At 41.4% G+C, this 14,960-nt stretch overlaps 1 protein-coding gene across 3 annotated transcripts in view; it reads right to left on the reverse strand.

Moving 5' to 3' along the window:
• The window catches only part of PLD5 (phospholipase D family member 5), a 271,123-nt gene that overhangs the window by 75,322 nt on the left and 180,841 nt on the right, over positions 1-14,960 (reverse strand). For all 3 annotated transcript variants that reach the window (XM_038396922.2, XM_043511443.1, XM_043511444.1), the window contains one exon: positions 4,715-4,842. In XM_038396922.2, the coding sequence (XP_038252850.1) occupies positions 4,715-4,842 (128 nt within the window). The remainder of the gene's footprint in view (positions 1-4,714; positions 4,843-14,960) is intronic.

Consider the following 14,960-nt stretch of genomic DNA (forward strand, 5'->3'; position numbering starts at 1 on the left):
AAATCCATATTTTGCAATCCACATCTTGCAAAGAAAATCCATGTTTGCAAGCAGAAGAGTATAGGTCTCAGATCTACCACCCTCTAGATTGATACGACAGCTAATTCTTATCATTAACTGCTGCTTCAACAGAAGCATGATGGTTTTTCAGTGAAAATTTCTTCTTAGAACCCATCCTAAGAGGGCAGCAGAAATCATTTTTAAAGTCACTGACAGATACAACCCCAAATCCCTCCCAAAACAGGGTTAAATCAGAACTTTACTACCAAATCTGTAGTAAGACACAAGGTGGGTGAGGGAATATCTTTGACTTCTGTTGGTGAAAGAGACAAGCTTTATATCCTGCATATTCTCTCTAATATCCTGACACCAACATAGCTACAACAACACTTATATTAGCGGCAAAAAGTCCTGCGGCACCTGAAGAAGTGGGTATTCACCCACAAAAGCTTATGCTCCAATATGTCTGTTAGTCTATAAGGTGCCACAGGACTCTTTGCTGCTTTTACAGATCCAGACTAACATGGCTACCCCTCTGATACTTAACATTTATATTGTAAACCAATGTCTGAGGGCCAAAGTCCATTCTCATTTGCACTGGCGTTAATGAGAAGTAATTCCACTGAGTTCAGTTGAGTTGATCCAGTTTTATACCTAATGTAACTATGAGCACAATGTATACCTTAATCTGTAGCGTCCATTAGGCAGAGATAAGGAGAACAAACCCAACATAAGCCTCCAGAGTGCACATGAAGTAACCTATATATGCTCTCTGTGAAAGCACAGTTTAGATCTACTGTATCTGTAACTCCACTGCTACATCAGTAAAATCAATTGTTCCATATATGTGTTATGCAGTGTATGTGCCTGAACAGGTACAAATTCCAATACGCAAGAAGCTCTGAAAAAACATTACATATACTAAGTAGGATGGTAAGACATGACAATCCAGTGCACTTTGAACCTTAATGTTTTTATTGCTCTTTAGTTTTTATTTGACGTAATGAGATTTGATGCACTCAAATAATTTATCTTGTACTGGAACATTCAGCTGTATGGGAAAACATCATCTACCTAGAAAGCTACTGACTCAGGTTGGATCTTTAGTTTGGGAGAGAAGGCAATTACTATGCTTGATGGTTAATATATACCACATGCCCTTAGAAAGTAGACACCTTTCATTTGATCCTTTGATTTGTTGGAAGGAGTGGAAGAAGCTAATTAAATCAGTCACCTACATACCTTAAAGTGTTGTGATGGTACAGAAACCATATAGATGCTGCTCAAAGGTATAATGAGTTTTCAACTGCAGAAGTCCCACTTAACCCACTCCACATAGTCATGTCTCTGCAGGTCTGTGGGATGTGCCAGTGTGGGAAAGGGGCTGCTTTTGGCAGTCCTCTCCATTCTAACATGAGCAGATTTCCCAGTTAAACTCTATGCAGGAGATAATACTAGCCAATATCAGCATTATCTCACCTACATATCCAGGAGATAAAATGCAGGTAGCAGGGAAAGGGGGTCGAGTCCCTGACTGGCACTACCCTGGGATCTATGTAGGGAACCAGGTATCCTAGTCTCATCCCCTGGCTCCTCCACAAATCTCCAGAGCCTTCTCCTTAAGGGAAGTTTGCAGAGAAATTAATGTCATAGAGTTTTCTGCTTATTTCCCCACCGCCACCACCATGTAGGTTTTCCCTGAAAGGGGAGAATGCTATCCTAAAACAGCAATGTGTCCCTTTAAGAGTAGTCCTTATTAACTATGGCTGGAAGTTTTAAAGGATCCTAAGGGTGTTAGGTGCTCCTTTTCTAAGTCCATTGTTTTGACTATTATTCAAGGCTCACATTTGGCAGGTCCCTCATAGTTAAAACAATATAATTTACTATTATATTATTTTATAGTATAATAGATGTGCTATGAACATATCTGAATTATTTGGCTTATGACAGAGGAATAATTTGTCCTATTGCTTTATACTACATACAGAAATGATAAACATGAACAGTTCAGAAAAATATTGAGCTTCCTTACTTCATTTAGAAGAATTCGACAAAGTTACCCTTTCTGACGCAGTTCATATAATCTCTCCAATCAATATTAGTCAAAAAGCTAATCCTTTGTTAATTCCAAAGAAGATTCCGGAAAGATGCCCATCTCTGTTTGCTCCTGAATTCTTTCCTTGTGTTTTCTTAGAATACATAACAGGTGGGATCCAAAAGGATAGAGGACCAGATCCTTGACCCAGACACACCCTTTTTTCACATTCCACATCTCATAGGATATGTCTAGGCTCCCATTTGTTTATGGGCATGCTGGTAGCATGGCCAGCACACTTTACATGTCACTAATCCAAAGCAGTGTAACAGCCCATAGGGAGCTGTTCCCAGCTGGCATAATTTACAACAGCCCCAAGGCTGGAATTTTCACTGGGTCAGCAAAAGATAGATCTGCAAACGAGGAATTAAGTCTCTAGCAAGGTTTCTACCACAAACTTGTGACGCACTATAATTGTTTTTTAAAAAGAGTTACAAACATTTTTTTATCATAGCAAAAGTATATTTACTCCACGCTTGTTACTCAAGTGGCTGAGTTATTTTTGTTCAAACATTAAACCCCTTAGATCAAAACAAGCCTGGAAAATTTCAGCACGAACTGTCTAGTCAATCTTACTTACAAATATCGTTATACACTATGCCCATAAGTAGTAACATATTTCAAAAGCTCTCATATATTTAGAGAGCAAGTTATTTTATTGTAACTCATCTATGGCCATCTAGGACTTTGTAGTTTAAACCAGTGATTCTCAAACTTTTTTTTTCCATAGACCACTTGAAAATTGCGGCGGGTCTCGGGTGGACCACTTAATGATCTTTCCAAATGTTGTTTTTACCGTTAGCTAACTATTGTAAAGCACTTTGGATAAAAGGGCTATTTAAAAAAACATAATAATAATTAACTTTTTTTGTTCTACAAATAAAAGCACACAGCTCATATTTTAATATCAGTAGTCTTACCTTCCTAATGCAATGGATGTGCCCTCTCTCCCTTGCCGCGGCAGCCCCTGAGCTGGGGTTGGAAAGGATGGGGGGTCTCTCCCTCTCTTTCTCCAGCACAGCAGCCCCCGAGCTGGGGCTGGGAAGCAGGGGGTATGTCCCCCACCACAGCAGCCACAGAGCTGTGGCTGGGAAGGCGAGCCATTTCTCCCCAGTAGCTGTAGCCCTGGAGTTGGGGAAAGTCACCTCTTTCTCTGGCTGCTGCAGCACTGCACATCCCAAATTCCCCCCAACACCACTTCTCACCCCACTGTCCCCTCCCATCTACCCTCTATTCCCCCCAAGGGCACCACCTCACCTTACATGTACGTCTTCTCCAGGGTCCAGGCATCTAATTAGTGGAGCCATGCCTGTGCGGCTCCACTAATTCGGTGGGTGGCCCTTCATTCTCTTATGTGCGGCTGCTCAGGCACGTATGTTAGAGGGAACTATCCGCAAGCCACCTGAATGGAGCTTGCAGATCGCTGGTGGTCCACGGACCACAGTTTGAGAACCTCTGGTTTAAACCATGCTGCATATCCTGGTTACCTGTAGCTCCAGGATGACACTGGGGATAAATTCAGACCACCTAGCTCCAAAAGCACAGTCCCCTATCTCTTGAGCTGAAGGAAAATCTATATTAGCTTTTAAAAAGTACAAGACCAATGACACACAGTTGAGCAATTCTGGTTCTACCAATAGAAGGCAAAGGTACACAATCAATATTGGCATTTTTGCTATTCTTGACACAGGAATTTGCAGGTAAAACTCCATTAACACAGAAAAAAATATTACCTTTTTATGATTTTAACAGACAACTACTAAAAAAAAGGTGCATTAACAGCTGGACTATAAGAACTGCTTACTACAGATACCTTCAGAAGACAGATTGGCTTTGTAAATAACATGTTGCTTCTTCAAAATGTTGAAAAAGAGTATCTCTCAAAATTAGGGAATTCACAGCACTGATATACTGATGAAGAGGTGCTTATTTATAAGCTTTGTATTGTTTGGCTCTAACACACATACAAACTCTGGGTCTCATGCTACAACTCCTCTGTGCATGTAACTTCCACTGAAATCATCAGGAACTCCACACATTGAATTTTTTCAGGATCAGACTCACTATATGGGAAGGAACTTCCCAATTTCAGTCTTACTATATCTACTTTGCAGACTTGAACAATGAACAAAATTGGTTCATGCTCGAAATGTTACAGAGGAGCTTCCATTATGCATGAACTCTAAAAGGGAATCCCAGTGGGTGATCTTCCAACTTTTTATGAATGGGCCTGTACCTGCACTCTTTCCTCAGTCAAATTCATCACTGAAATCAGCGGGAGTTTTATCTGAGTAAGGACTGTAGGCTTGATGCAAAGTAAATCCAAGATTTCCAGTATGATTTAATTTGCTTGTGGTTTAATGCCTCCTCTTCTAGGAGGAATTGCTGCCCTTAAGTGACTGTTAATGGCAGGTTTCACTGTGCAAAGAAGTATGACTTATAGCAATACAGACACTCTTCCATATAGGCAAAATAGCGACCTATTTATTCTTACCCCAAATAAAGTTATATATTTAAAAATAATAAGCAAGTTACATTTTTCTACTACATTTTTCTTTGGTTTAGATTTACATTAAAAGTATAAAGTATATCTGATTTTTCATTCATCAATAAAATTACCTGTCCCAATGACCTCCAGTCTAAGCTGGCACTTCCAATGTATACATGCTGTTTATCAACAATCCAGAATGATGATTGAAGGTGACCTTCATTATAAGCAGTCATATTCATATACAACACTTCTGCACCTAGGAGTTCAATAAGGACACAACAATTAATCATTGTCCAAAAGAATGGAAGGTACATGCAACAAGCAACAAAGAGGAAACAGTTAAGGATTCCAGTAACCAAACTATTGGCTGACATCAGTTAGACATATCACAGCTTTTAAAGCAGTCTGAAAATTTTATTTTAAACAATGTTACTGCCCTATTCTTTTAGGCCTGCTCCTGTGCTTATCGATGAGTTCACTGAGCATAGGCTCAACCTATCAAATGTCCCAAATAAACAAGAGCAGGTGGCATCTCAACACATTACTATTGTTTACCTATTTTGTCTCCTGTTGTAGATCCATAGAGTTCCGACAGTGCATAATTGCCAGTTCCTGCTCCATGTAGCACACAGACATGTACTCTATTGGAGACATGACATTGCACATACCCCTTAAAGAGTATGGCGGGGGGGGGGGGAGAAGGGACTGATCATTGGGCTTCCTTATATCATGTTGCTTTTCCAATACTGTTCTTGCAAAAACAGTTTAAGTTTTAAAGTTTCATGTCTTAAATCACACAGGTTATGAATTATAATATTAACATTTTTTAAAGTCCACAATAAAACCCACTCATTAATATTGCATCCCCAAGCTAAAAACCCTTAATTATTATTTTTGTTTATGTACCAACTTAGAAGTATGTGGACCTTTGCAAAACGTGCAAGAGTTAGTGGAAAAAGCTTGTCCCATGTATGAAAAATGCATTTCTAAAGAAGATAAGCCAATAAACCCAACAAGGAACACTTAGAAAAAAACAACTTAACTTCCAACCAAAATCTGAAAAAAACCTAAAGAATCAATATACTTTTGACAAACAGCTAAATATCACCCTAAATTCAGGAAACTGAAGAAGGCTCTTGGGTTTATAGTCCTGTTACAAATTGGCTGTTAAATTTCAGTTTAATCTGCTATTGCCAAACACAGTGAAATATCTCAGTGAAATCATTTGCCCCATTGTTATGTTCTGTGGAGGTTGCAGAGGAAGGACAATCTTCTTCCTCGCTTCAATACACAAATACACACACCAACGCATGGAAGGCCCTGGACACCCAAGAAGCTATGTGTGTGCATGTAGAATGAAAGGCAGGATCCCTGAAACCTGTATATATATACATGAAGGAATTCAGTCTAGATCCACTGGTCATTCCTCGTAGATAGGGATGTGTACCCACACACAGCATGCTACTGCAGCCTGAGGACTTACAAAGGTTACAGTAAGTAGACACAGAGATTTAGGGCTAGTCTATACTGGCAGTGCTTTAACGTGGCTTGTGTGGTTGTGGTGCAGTACTGGAAGAGAGCTCTCCCCGTGCTCTAAAAAAAAAAAAACCAAACCTCCACAAGGGGCGTAGCTCACAGGACTGGTGCACAGTCAACACTGGTGCTTTACAGCGCTGAAACTTGCTGTGCTCCGGGGGATGTTTTTTCACACCCTGAGCAAGAAAGTTGCAGTGCTATAAAATGCCATTGGAGACAAGCCCTTAGGCTGGCAGTAGTGCAGGTTTTCTTATCTCCCCCACCCACCAGTCTTAGTAGAGAATGCCTGCCCTAGGCCACGTTCTTCAGTTTTCAGTACTACCCAAAACAATCAAAAATCATGACTCAGGCCCTCCAAAAACATGATTGTTTTCAAATAGAGAGCAAGATAGCAAATGCGAAAAATCAGGACTGGGGGGCAGGGGGAAGAGATAATAGGGTCCTATGTAAGACAAAGTCCCTAATGTCAGGGCATCTGGTCATCCTAGTTTCAAATCAAGAGATATTTTTAAAATAATAAATATTGGGTTAATTTCATTTAACTTCTGGTTTCTGACCCTTTCACATTTTTAAACTTCTACGCATCAGGGTTAGAAATTTATTTTTTGGAATAACAGTTGTATTTCTCACCTAATTAAATGATTCAAGGAGCTGAGAGATCAAGAAAAACACCAAATATGACAAAACTCATGATAAAGTCACAAGAGTTGGCCACGCTGGACTTTGAGCAGTTTACGGGATTTGGCTCGCTAACCAGAATTGCATTTTGTGCAACCTGGATGTCATCTGCGAATATTCCAGGCATGTCATCTTTCATTTTCATCTATGCTTGGAAGCAGTTATTTTCTGAGCACTTTATACATCTGAATAAGAGCTACAACGTGCTGCTGACTTTCACTATGTGTCTTAACAAGTAGAATTAATTCTTTGTACAAATCAGAGGGCAAACAAAATGCAATAGAGCAGGTGTTAAATTGTTTCTGGAAAAACAAAACAAAAACAATAACTTTCTTATATCTGAAATAGAGATTCACAATCAATTAGATAAGAGAAACACACCACTGCAAAGTGGTAAAAGTTTAGGAATTATCCATTATAAATAGAGTTTTCATCTAATCAATTTTAACATAAGTAATTTAGAGTGAATCAGATTTTCTTAGCATATATCCAATTTCCCACATTAAGCAGCAGCGTAAATTGCTTGGCACCCACACCAAGTAGGTTATAAATGAAATGCTGTTTGAGCTGGAGGAGGAAACACTGATCTGAAGCAGCTACTTACTTCTTCACAAATGAATTGTTTTCTCAGATTTCCTTGAAAAAAATATTCAGTCTTGAGCAGAAACTTTGCATGCCATGTGTACAACAGGAAATATCTTACCAGCTGTGCTAAACTCTATAAAATATTAGAGCTCTGTATTGATCTGAGCCAAAACCCTGGATCTGAATCCCCCTAAATTTTGGAAGAAGATTGGATGACACGAGCCCATCTCTTTAAAATATTTTTAATTGCAACTGCTGACTTATCAATGAATGCAGTGGTATTAGACAGGCTGTGATAATACATCCTATTAAAAAACTGGTTTCAGAGTAGCAGCCGTGTTAGTCTGTATTCGCAAAAAGAAAAGGAGTACTTGTGGCACCTTAGAGACTAACAAATTTATTAGAGCATAAGCTTTCGTGAGCTACAGCTCACTTCATCGGATGCATTTGGTGGAAAAAACAGAGGAGAGATTTATATACACACACACAGAGAACATGAAACAATGGGTTTATCATACACACTGTAAGGAGAGTGATCACTTAAGATAAGCCATCACCTGCAGCGGGGGGGGGGGGGAGTAGGAAAACCTTTCATGGTGACAAGCAAGGTAGGCTAATTCCAGCAGTTAACAAGAATATCAGAAAAAAGAAAAGGAGTACTTGTGGCACCTTAGAGACTAACAAATTTATTAGAGCATAAGCTTTCGTGAGCTACAGCTCACTTCATCGGATGCAGTGAGCTGTAGCTCACGAAAGCTTATGCTCTAATAAATTTGTTAGTCTCTAAGGTGCCACAAGTACTCCTTTTCTTTTTGCGAATACAGACTAACACGGCTGCTACTCTGAAACCTGTCATTAAAGAATATCAGAGGAACAGTGGGGGGTGGGGTGGGAGGGAGAAATACCATGGGGAAATAGTTTTACTTTGTGTAATGACTCATCCATTCCCAGTCTCTATTCAAGCCTAAGTTAATTGTATCCAGTTTGCAAATTAATTCCAATTCAGCAGTCTCTCGTTGGAGTCTGTTTTTGAAGCTTTTTTGTTGAAGTATAGCCACTCTTAGGTCTGTGATCGAGTGACCAGAGAGATTGAAGTGTTCTCCAACTGGTTTTTGAATGTTATAATTCTTGACGTCTGATTTGTGTCCATTCATTCTTTTACATAGAGACTGTCCAGTTTGACCAATGTACATGGCAGAGGGGCATTGCTGGCACATGATGGCATATATCACATTGGTAGATGCGCAGGTGAACGAGCCTCTGATAGTGTGGCTGATGTGATTAGGCCCTATGATGGTATCCCCTGAATAGATATGTGGACAGAGTTGGCAACGGGCTTTGTTGCAAGGATAGGTTCCTGGGTTAGTGGTTCTGTTGTGTGGTGTGTGGTTGCTGGTGAGTATTTGCTTCAGATTGGGGGGCTGTCTGTAAGCAAGGACTGGTCTGTCTCCCAAGATCTGTGAGAGTGATGGGTCGTCCTTCAGGATAGGTTGTAGATCCTTGATGATGCGTTGGAGAGGTTTTAGTTGGGGGCTGAAGGTGATGGCTAATGGCGTTCTGTTGTTTTCTTTGTTGGGCCTGTCCTGTAGTAGGTGACTTCTGGGTACTCTTCTGGCTCTGTCAATCTGTTTCTTCACTTCAGCAGGTGGGTATTGTAGTTGTAGGAATGCATGATAGAGATCTTGTAGGTGTTTGTCTCTGTCTGAGGGGTTGGAGCAAATGCGGTTATATCGTAGCGCTTGGCTGTAGACAATGGATCAAGTGATATGATCTGGATGAAAGCTAGAGAAAGCTGATACAGTTCTGTGGTGACCTAGAATCCTATTTTCGATGTCTCAGACTCAAGGAATATTTCCAACACACCTCTGACCAACATATTAACCCACAGAGACCTTCCTGCCAACACTACAAAAAGAAGGATTCTGGGTGGACTCCTCCTGAAGGTCGAAACAGCAGCCTGGATTTCTACATAGACTGCTTCCGCCGACGTGCACGAGCTGAAATTGTGGAAAAGCAGCATCGCTTACCCCACAACCTCAGCCATGCAGAACACAGTGCCATCCACAGCCTCAGAAACAACTCTGACATCATAATCAAAAAGGCTGACAAAGGAGGTGCTGTCGTCATCATGAATAGGTCGGAGTATGAACAAGAGGCTACGAGGCAGCTCTCCAACACCACTTTCTACAAGCCATTACCCTCTGATCCCACTGAGAGTTACCAAAAGAAACTACAGCATTTGCTCAAGAAACTCCCTGAAAAAGCACAAGAACAAATCCGCAGACACACCCCTGGAGCCCCGACCTGGGGTATTCTATCTGCTACCCAAGATCCATAAACCTGGAAATCCTGGACGCCCCATCATCTCAGGCATTGGCACCCTGACAGCAGGATTGTCTGGCTATGTAGACTCCCTCCTCAGGCCCTTCGTTACCAGCACTCCCAGCTATCTTCGAGATACCACTGACTTCCTGAGGAAACTACAGTCCATTGGTGATCTTCCTAAAAACACCATCCTAGCCACTATGGATGTAGAAGCCCTCTACACCAACATTCCACACAAAGATGGGCTACAAGCCGTCAGGAACGGTATCCCCGATACTGTCACGGCTAACCTGGTGGCTGAACTCTGTGACTTTGTCCTGACCCATAACTATTTCACATTTGGTGACAATGTATACCTTCAAATCAGCGGCACTGCGATGGGTACCCGCATGGCCCCACAGTATGCCAACATTTTTATGGCTGACTTAGAACAACGCTTCCTCAGCTCTCGTCCCCTAATGCCCCTACTCTACTTGCGCTACATTGATGACATCTTCATCATCTGGACCCATGGAAAAGAAGCTCTTGAGGAATTCCACCATGATTTCAACAATTTCCATCCCACCATCAACCTCAGCCTGGACCAGTCCACACAAGAGATCCACTTCCTGGACACTACGGTGCTAATAAGCGATGGTCACATAAACACCACCCTATATCGGAAACCTACTGACCGCTATTCCTACCTACATGCCTCTAGCTTTCATCCAGATCATACCACTCGATCCATTGTCTACAGCCAAGCGCTACGATATAACCGCATTTGCTCCAACCCCTCTGACAGAGACAAACACCTACAAGATCTCTATCATGCATTCCTACAACTACAATACCCACCTGCTGAAGTGAAGAAACAGATTGACAGAGCCAGAAGAGTACCCAGAAGTCACCTACTACAGGACAGGCCCAACAAAGAAAACAACAGAACGCCACTAGCCATCACCTTCAGCCCCCAACTAAAACCTCTCCAACGCATCATCAAGGATCTACAACCTATCCTGAAGGACGACCCATCACTCTCACAGATCTTGGGAGACAGACCAGTCCTTGCTTACAGACAGCCCCCCAATCTGAAGCAAATACTCACCAGCAACCACACACCACACAACAGAACCACTAACCCAGGAACCTATCCTTGCAACAAAGCCCGTTGCCAACTCTGTCCACATATCTATTCAGGGGATACCATCATAGGGCCTAATCACATCAGCCACACTATCAGAGGCTCGTTCACCTGCGCATCTACCAATGTGATATATGCCATCATGTGCCAGCAATGCCCCTCTGCCATGTACATTGGTCAAACTGGACAGTCTCTATGTAAAAGAATGAATGGACACAAATCAGACGTCAAGAATTATAACATTCAAAAACCAGTTGGAGAACACTTCAATCTCTCTGGTCACTCGATCACAGACCTAAGAGTGGCTATACTTCAACAAAAAAGCTTCAAAAACAGACTCCAACGAGAGACTGCTGAATTGGAATTAATTTGCAAACTGGATACAATTAACTTAGGCTTGAATAGAGACTGGGAATGGATGAGTCATTACACAAAGTAAAACTATTTCCCCATGGTATTTCTCCCTCCCACCCCACCCCCCACTGTTCCTCTGATATTCTTGTTAACTGCTGGAATTAGCCTACCTTGCTTGTCACCATGAAAGGTTTTCTTCCTTTCTCCCCCCCCCGCTGCAGGTGATGGCTTATCTTAAGTGATCACTCTCCTTACAGTGTGTATGATAAACCCATTGTTTCATGTTCTCTGTGTGTGTGTGTATATAAATCTCTCCTCTCTTTTTTCCACCAAATGCATCCGATGTAGTGAGCTGTAGCTCACGAAAGCTTATGCTCTAATAAATTTGTTAGTCTCTAAGGTGCCACAAGTACTCCTTTTCTTTTTATTAAAAAACTGTAACCCACATTTTGCCAATGAGTCTTTCAACTGAAAACAGCCAACTCATAATCAGAGCAGACAGCATCTCCAAGATCTAAAAAAAAAAAAAAAAAAAGATCATTTGTTGAAAGCATCTATCACCATCAGCTGCTACAAGGACTACTAATGAGACCTTAATTTTTGATGAAAGGAAACATTCATCGCTTGATAATCGCTTGTTCTCTACAAGCCCTTGAGATGTTCTCTCAAAGCAGGCTTATCAGATATTCAAGAACATCCATCAGCCCCAGCACAGTCTGTGTCCCCTGAGAAAATTAAATTGGACTGATTGATATGGGTAGCCATAATAGATCTCAGTATTGTACCTCAGGCTCTGTTATCAGAACTGGTGAGTCTACTAAGTTTAATCAGAAGACAGAATTTGTAGGGTTGATTGCTCATAGAGAATGCTAGATTCTACTGGTTTCAGAGTAACAGCCGTGTTAGTCTGTATTCTCAAAAAGAAAAGGAGTACTTGTGGCACCTTAGAGACTAACAAATTTATTTGAGCATAAGCTTTCGTGAGAGTCCTTACAGTGTGTATGATAACACCCATTGTTTCATGTTCTCTGTGTATATAAATCATCTCCCCACTGTGTTTTCCACTGAATGCATCTGACAAAGTGAGCTGTTGCTCACGAAAGCTTATGCTCAAATAAATTTGTTAGTCTCTAAGGTGCCACAAGTACTCCTTTTCTTTTTTCTAGATTCTACTAACAGTCAATCATAAAAGCCTTGGTTCACTGAAGATATAGCACCGTTGCAATGTCAGTGTCACAACTACTTACATACCAGTGCAAGTGCCTAGAGAGTTGTACAGTGCTGTCACTTAAAAGTATGGTGGATTTGTATATCCCTCAAGATTTTGCATAGTATACTTTTGGCCAGACTGTCCCTCTCTTGAAGAAAAAGCCACTGAAGTGAACGAGGTATGTTTGAAACTCTGCAAAGATTTCCTCACATATTTTCCACTACACCGTTCCCTCAAGGGGGAGATGTTTTAGACCCTGTAGAGGGGAATAAGTGGCACAGTCTGGTAGCCCAGCAGTGTACACAGGGAAATGACACTCCATCTCTGGAGACCCTGGTTTTCTCTGTCTCATGGCAACCCAGCCCCCAGGGTAGCCATTCTACCATTGACTTTCCTTCCCTGTCTAATGAGTAGGTAGGAAGTATGGCAGGGAAGTAATACTTGGACAAGCATTCATTTCTGAGGTGATTTCCACCAGGAACTCTGTTGGCTCATTGCAGGAGCACTTCTCAGCAAATGGCTGTTTCCCACTTCCACCTCTGGAATACCTCCTACAAAGTCTACAATGCTGGAAAGTTTGGTCTCTATGGATATGTCAACATTGCATCTGGGAGCAAGCCTCCCAGACCTGGGTTTGATAGAGGGGGTGGAGCATACTATGTCTGCCACTCAAGTTTTGCCTATTTCTGCTGTCATGTGGGAGAAGGGAATTCATAGTGGCCTCGGCAGGTAATCATGGACACTAATCCAGACTCAGTCACTCACTCCATCAGTTCTGATGTAACTTGTGCCATCCAGTAGACCTGATGCTGTGAGAGACAATATTTCCACAGTACCTGTGGCTATTTCACCACTTTATCTAGGCCAGCAGCCAGCTATAGTCTAAGTTAGCTTCATGCAACTGACTATTAGCTATAAACCATAAGTTCACAATGGAATTCCACACGGTTTATACTGATCCGCTCAATCGAGCAAATGCAAACTCTACATCAGAGCTCAGTGAACCAAATCAGATAGGGAGCACTAAGCCATCCCCCCATGGCTCTTACTGCAAGACTTGTGGGTGTTCTAGAATCCCACTCGGTGACAGCACAGCATCTTTGAGCCAAGTCATCCCTGTAGTAGATATAGTGCAGTCTTCTATGTCCAGAGGTGCTGGAACAATTTTTATAGTGGGGGTGCTGAGAGCCATTGAACCAAACTGCAAGCAGATAGCCTCTTGACAGCAATTGTCAGAGCAATTCCTCAGATAAAGAATAGGTAAAGTATATTGTTGCTTTGAAGCTAATCTTCTATTTCCTATACATATACAGGTAAGCAGTTGTGTTCATTAACATATGGCAATTAATCAGTCAAACTATCTAGGCAGTTCATTATGGCACAGACAATTAAGCTGAAGACAATATAAATAATATTATTAGTTCCTATGGTATTTTACAGCTTTGATTTTTGAGTCAATAGAATACAGTAATGAATCATTAAATGAATCAATAAAAGACAGGAACAGGATTTTAGCAACTACAAGCTAATTAGATCACATTGTTAAACTTCAAATAAGACACAGGTAAACACAGACAAATAGAATTAGCATATACTCTTGATTCTCTAACAATACAAGCAAACAAATTAAAGATTCGAGTCTGGTACATTTATTTGAAACTTACATACAAGTAGATTGTTTTGATCGATTTCAGTGCCTCCGGTTAAGTTATTATGGGTCAAACACAAGTTAACCAGTCTGTCAGTGTCACAGTAGGACATTCTTCATCTTTGTATGTTTAGCTTAAGGAAAATTTCAGTAGTCCTGTGTATCACAATGCAAGGGAATGGATGAAAGAGAGGAGAGGTATTTGGGGAAAGCAGAAGGTAAGGGGACAGATGCAGCAGCAATGAATGAGCCCAGTGAACCTCAATGCAGAACCTCAGTGTGCAGAAGAATGATGAGAAAAACAACTGGAACCTTCACCACATTAGTACCAATGTGAATCCACTACCATGTTGCAGACACAACAAAATTCCTAGCAGAGTAGGTAACTGTCCTGACACTGACTGAAGAGAGGCCACATAGTCTCCTCTCCTTGTTGAGCAGAGAAAGATATAAATAACTAATTTCTATGAAATATCTAGTCTGAGAGTAACTTTTCTGAGCCCATACACCTTATCCATCAAATCCCCTGATTTACTGAGCTCAAGAGTAACACTCCTGCAGAACATTACTGGGCTGTTTTAGCACAATTAGATTGTAAACCCCTCCTTGGCACACCCCACTATTAAGGTTCCCTCAGAGAGTACATTTAGGATTACGAGGGCATGCTGTCTCATCCCCATTCCAGACTGGTCGGTATCATTGTCCAGTAGCTAATTTCTCCCCACCCCCGCCCACAAAAATGCAATCTCCTCCTTTTGGATTTTCAGTAAATTATTGGCCACGCTTGAAAGGCTTTATTTAACTTGATGGCCTTTCTGTGTTTGGAAGGAGGACCCTGGTATGGGGGAATAAGAGGGCACACACAGAGCCCCTGACATGCAAGAGACTGGGGAGTCATACAGAGCCCCTGGCAAG

The sequence above is a fragment of the Dermochelys coriacea genome, chromosome 3 (genome assembly GCF_009764565.3).
Source record: "Dermochelys coriacea isolate rDerCor1 chromosome 3, rDerCor1.pri.v4, whole genome shotgun sequence".
NCBI lineage: Eukaryota > Metazoa > Chordata > Testudines > Dermochelyidae > Dermochelys > Dermochelys coriacea.